The 5,677-nt window shown below is 35.5% G+C and overlaps 1 protein-coding gene across 1 annotated transcript in view; it reads right to left on the bottom strand.

Moving 5' to 3' along the window:
• Nucleotides 1-5,423, bottom strand: part of nlrb5 (NOD-like receptor family B, member 5) — an 11,585-nt gene extending 6,162 nt beyond the window's left edge. The window contains exons 1-7 of the mRNA XM_016448234.1: nt 5,384-5,423; nt 4,203-4,287; nt 2,233-3,849; nt 1,423-1,503; nt 1,214-1,294; nt 980-1,111; nt 440-592 (exon numbers count right to left, since the gene is read on the bottom strand). Coding sequence (XP_016303720.1) covers nt 440-592; nt 980-1,111; nt 1,214-1,294; nt 1,423-1,503; nt 2,233-3,686 — 1,901 coding nt within the window. The 5' untranslated portion in view covers nt 3,687-3,849; nt 4,203-4,287; nt 5,384-5,423. The remainder of the gene's footprint in view (nt 1-439; nt 593-979; nt 1,112-1,213; nt 1,295-1,422; nt 1,504-2,232; nt 3,850-4,202; nt 4,288-5,383) is intronic.
• Between the last annotated feature and the right edge of the window lie 254 nt (nt 5,424-5,677).

Below are 5,677 nucleotides of genomic sequence, written 5' to 3'. Positions count from 1 at the left end.
GGTCAATTCACCTAACCTGCGTGTCTTTGGGCTGTGGGAGGAAACCAGAGTACCCAGCGTAAACCCACGCTGACACAGAGAGAACATGCAAACTCCACACAGAAAGGCCTTTACAATTTACAGTAAGATCATATTTGTTAACATTAGTTAACTACATTAACTCGAACTTACAATGAAAAATCTTTAAAAAGTTTTATTAATTTATTAATTATTCAAATCCTAAGTTGTATCATGTCTCTAAAATTGTGCTAACATTATTTAATGGACCTGAACTAACAATATACAGTTGTATATTTATTAACTAACATAAACCAAGATTAGTTAATATTGTAACAGATGTATTGCTCATTGTTAGTTAATGCATTAAATAACCTGGAACCTTATATTTAAGTGTTACTATGGCATAAAATTTACTTCAATGGTCAGATATTGCTGTTACCTGAGTTCATTCAAACTGGGACAAGCCTGAATGAGGGACATGATTTCCGAGGTAAATGGTTCAGTCAGACCTGAATCCTGCAGAAAGACTTTCTTCAAACCAGACACTGATTGCAGGAACGTCAACAGTCTAACTTCTTGTTGCCCAGAACTTCTAAACAGCACAAAAACCCACACAAATTTGTAAATGTGGCACAAACCTTTAGATGCTTTTATTTTTTTTAAATAAAATGTAAAAAAAAAAAAAATTTGAACTGATTATCACTAATAAACACCTAATACATTTACCAATCACGATCAAAGTGAAAATTGAAAATCATTTACTCACCCTCATTTTGCTGTAAACCTATAAGACTTCTGTTTATCTTCAAAACACTAATTTGTGTTTTAAAGATAAAAGAAAGTCTTCTGGGCTTGGAACAACATTTTTGGGTGAACTAATCCTTTGATTTTTGATGGCAAATGGCAACAGCATATGATAAAGCAATTCTTAAGGGGGTATTATCTGGAAAAAAAAGAAAGAACGAAAGATTTCACTCACAAATATCCATAACTGAACAACGGCTGCTTGTTCTGTGATTTCACCCAGTTGATGGTGGAAATAAATGAGCGAGGAGAGGTTAGAGTTAATTCCGCGACTGTTGATGTGAACTCTGATGTGCAAAAAGACAACCTGAAGCATTCACAGATAAAACATTAGTATAGGTTTATATTATGCATCAGGTGTTAGGACGAGACTGTAATTTTGTATGTGACAAGTGATTGAGTTTCATACTTGATGTCTCCATCTCTGACTGACACAGTGATCTCTGGGTGGAATCCACTTAGTTTTCCATAGTTTTCAAGCTTCTTTATACTGGCAGGTATATCATTTAATAAGTGCATTTAATTTTTATATATTACATAAAATTGATTTAATATACTAAATAACTGAATATGGCAATAAGTATTTACAATGTTATTCTAAAATCAATTATACATTACTTGAGTTTATTCAGATTCTTTCCTTCAGCAGCAGCTGAGACCAAACCAACAACATCATCTGAAATGTGATCCATTATCAACCTTTCAAAGTAAAACAACACAGTATATCAGAGTTGATTGTCATTATACACAGTTATTTCAGGTTTGCATGTGCAGTGTTTCAGACCAAAGTATGGGAGATGTTTTGAACATGCAAAAATGTGCAATTTTGCTTGTATAGTATTTTTTATTTATTTTTTTAATTTAGAATTTTTTTGAATCAACATTTTCTCTCACTCTGATATGGTTCAGAAAAGGGACTCCCAGTGACTATGGCATAAGCAGGGGGTGGAAAAAATGAAGTTGAGCATGAAAACCCAGAGTAAGCATGGAGAGGAAACAGCCGTCTCTCTTTCCTACTCACTCTGTTTCTGACCAGCTTGAAATGATTGACAGTTTGGCTTCTTTTGTAACTATTTTTGATGGCAGAGAAAAATATAATCTAACTGGCCATATTTCCACTGAAATGCAAGCAACTCAATATGAACTTCTTGTTCAGTGAACTGATGACATTTTCTTAATACATCATATCAAATCAATATCACATGATAATGACTGCTGTAGTATTGAATATCACATTATCCTCTATGCTGAATCACAGCTGTGCTGCTATTCAGTACTACAGCACTCTTGCTTTAGTTTTAAAACAGATCAAATTTGACATCACAGAGCTTCAAGAGAAGTGAATGTATTGTAATTGCCATAAATATAAATAATTATTGTGATAATGAATAATGTCACGTGTCTGTCTAAAGTCTAAATTTCACTCACCACAGCTCTTTACAGTGGTACAGTTCAGGCTGGAGCATCTTCAGATTATCAGATGTTACATGGAGTTTCAGGTTTCTGATGTGTTCACAGCACTGTAAACAGCACTTCAACACCCAACAATCTGTCCTTTTCAGTGGAGTATTAGACAGATCTATCAAAATCAAATTTTCTAACACTTTCCTAATGAAGCTTTTCTCATGAAGCTCATAGAGACAATGGAGGATGAGCAGCATGTGTTCACTTTGAGATCTCTGTGAACACTGATTGATCCATTCCTTAAGCTGGGTTTCTATGCTGATAGAAAGGGCCATGTTGTGCTTTTCAAAAAATGATGGGATCCATTCTTTTTTACAGAGACCACAGAGGAACAGAATCACAGGCTGCAGCAGCTTTGACTGTCTTACTTCTACATCTGCTGTTGAAAAATCTCTCTGAGGCCAAAAGGACAAAGCCCATCCTCTCTCTACAGTGTGAAGCAGCTCCCTCACTTTCCTCTGAGACTCTTCTTCATCCAGAAGAACATAGTACAGAGCAGTGAAGAACTCCTGAAAGCTATGATACATGAAACTAAACATGGTCTCCTGATGGATTCTTCTCTTAGAGAGGAAGTTGCACAGGAATGGACTGCCAGCAGGTTCTGAAATGGATTCATTTACAGTTTTCTCATCAAACAGCACTTGTTGTTCCAGCATCCCTCTCTCTGCCAGCTGACCCAGACTCCTCAGCAGGTTCGGCACAGACTGACTCAAACCCTGGCAGTGATGCTCCACTAGAGTGGACACAAAGTCAGCGTAGATGGAGGTGGTGGTTTGCAGTTCACTTGTTACATCTGCACCAACCTTGAACATCTCACTAATTATCCAGCGGATAACAGGACTGGAACAGGCAGTGAGGAGGGTTTCATTTGCTCTCACACGGGCATACTCTTTGCTGAAGAACATCTGGAAGTATGTCTCCACCTTCTTCTCAGAGAAACCCATGATTTCAGTGAAACAATTTTGTCCTTTCAGCAGCTTGTTCACTGTGTTGTTAGTTCTGGTGGTGACCAGCAGGTTGGATTTAGGGATGAGGTATCTCCTCAACAGGGAACATAGAATGACCTTAGGTGGGGCTTTTTGAAGCGGATGAGTGTGTGCTTCTGACATGTCATAAATGTCCTGTGTGAGTCTCAGCTCATCAAATCCATCAATGATGAAAAGCATCTTCTCTGGTGACTGCTGTAACATCTGCGAGATCTGATCTGATGTTAAACTACAGCTGTAGCTCAAGAGCTCAGTTAAATTAATCTCCTCAGAAACACACATCAGCTCCTCACATCTCAGATTGAAAACCACATACAAATTTTTAGAAGCTTCAGATGCCCAGTTCAACATGATCTTCTGTACTATGATGGATTTGCCACTGCCAGAGTCACCTTGGAGAATGACATTTGATGTCATTGTACCATATGACATCAACAATTTGTCCACACTGATGTTCTTAAATCTGCCATTTTCCTTTTCCCGAATGGGAAATCACTGGCAGACAATGACTCTCGTTCACCAGACAGTGAGCTCCACTCACTCTCATACTTCTGTAGGATTGACCGCTTATATTGATGTACAATCATACGAGATCCTAAAGGAAAGCCAGATAATTAATTAACAAAACGTATGTGTGTATTGCACTCAACAGAAAGCAACTTACTATTGCATTATACCTACTGGTTTTAAAAAATATTTTAAATCCTTAAAATATTAATATTAAAAATAAACAAAAAACATTCAATTATATTATTTTGTGTTCTGGTGAGATTCTGTAAAAGAATGTTCTCAATAATGTGCAAGTGATTTCCTCATTCTTGCTTTCAGTGCTTGAAAAGAATTAGAGGCAGCCAGATGGACTGAGGACGAAGTATAAAGCAGTATGAAGACAATCTAATATTCTTTTAGGAGCAGGTTTTCCAAAGCAGAGTCAAAATATGGGCCTACTTGTCACCCCAAACTGGCTGTGTGGAGTCCTTTTAAATAGTAGGCCTTCTGATAATCCAAACAAAGATCCTGATATTCTGAGCTCCTACAGGAAAATGTAAAAATTTACTATATTGAATCAACTGAAAATATAACATTGCATTATACTTACTGCTTTTCAAAAATACTGTAAATCATTCAAATGTTGATGTTAAAAATTAAGAAATTATATTTTCTATTTATAGCTTATATACTGAAATATTTGAATAGTTTAAAAGTTTATAAATATAAACTATATCACTTTGTGTTTTGGTTAGATTCCTGTAATAAGTCTACAAAATGTTGTATGTACATCACCAGGTTTATTTGTTTAATAGGAGTTCAGTGTCACTGCATAAACTCATACATTTCAAATTATACCACTACTTGAATACACACTTGGCCAATTCTCTTCCAATATTACTGGTATGTTTTTGCCATTAAATAATTATTCTAAAATCTTTGTGCAGATCTGCTTTTAGCATTAAAAAATATAAAAGCAGATTTTATGAAAGCAGACCAGCTGACAGTGTTATGATCTCTCTTCCATTGTTGACAGTTACATAATTTATGGTCATCAATGAGTGTTTTCCCAATATATTAGAACATAGGCGAGGATTGGCATTTCACTGATATTAACAGGTAGAAGGCATTATAATTCAATCATTTAATAATTTAAGTGCCTAAAAGTATATTCAGGAGCTCAATCCAACTGAAATGCTATGGGGACTTGGAGTGAATATACACATACATGAAACCCCTTCAATATCACACTGTTAAAAACGTTCGGTATGGAAGAATGGACAAAAATGTCTCCAAGCAGTTGTAAGAGACTGTTAGACAACTATACGAAATGCCAATTGTGGAAATACAGGCTACTACATGTAGAACTAGTAGCTACTATGTCCTTTTTCACAGAAGACAAATTAATTTCTGTTGATTAAAAGATTTAAAAGCAAGATGTATAAAGATTTGTTAAATCATATCACTTTCACCCATCAGTATCATGTCCAAATAAAGTTCCAGTATTGATATGCCCACATTTGTGACATTTGCCATTTTAAAAGACATAGATACACAATGGTTAAAAATGATGACACCTCATGTATATCGTTGTCTCATCATTACACCAAACACACCACAGAAAATCCCTTTTCACTTACATCAGAAGGGTCTTCAGAGGTCCTCCTGTGTGACCATCCTTGAAAATAATTAAAGTTCATGTCAGATAAACTTGGGATTAAGTATAAAGCAGTATGAATACAATGTAATAATGCTTTAGGAGTAAGTTTGAAATGACCTTAAAGGGAAAATGGACAATTCTGTCATCATTTACTCATAGTTATGATATAATATGTCTATTCTGGGAAATGTAGAAAAACAAACAGCTTTCTGAAACAGAAGCACATGCTTTATTCTATGGAAGATTATCATATTTAGGTATTTATTAAATTAAC

Source organism: Sinocyclocheilus anshuiensis, unplaced genomic scaffold, assembly GCF_001515605.1.
Source record: "Sinocyclocheilus anshuiensis isolate Anshui unplaced genomic scaffold, SAMN03320099.WGS_v1.1 scaffold850, whole genome shotgun sequence".
Taxonomy (NCBI): Eukaryota; Metazoa; Chordata; class Actinopteri; order Cypriniformes; family Cyprinidae; genus Sinocyclocheilus; species Sinocyclocheilus anshuiensis.
This window is presented reverse-complemented; position numbering and strand designations above follow the sequence as displayed.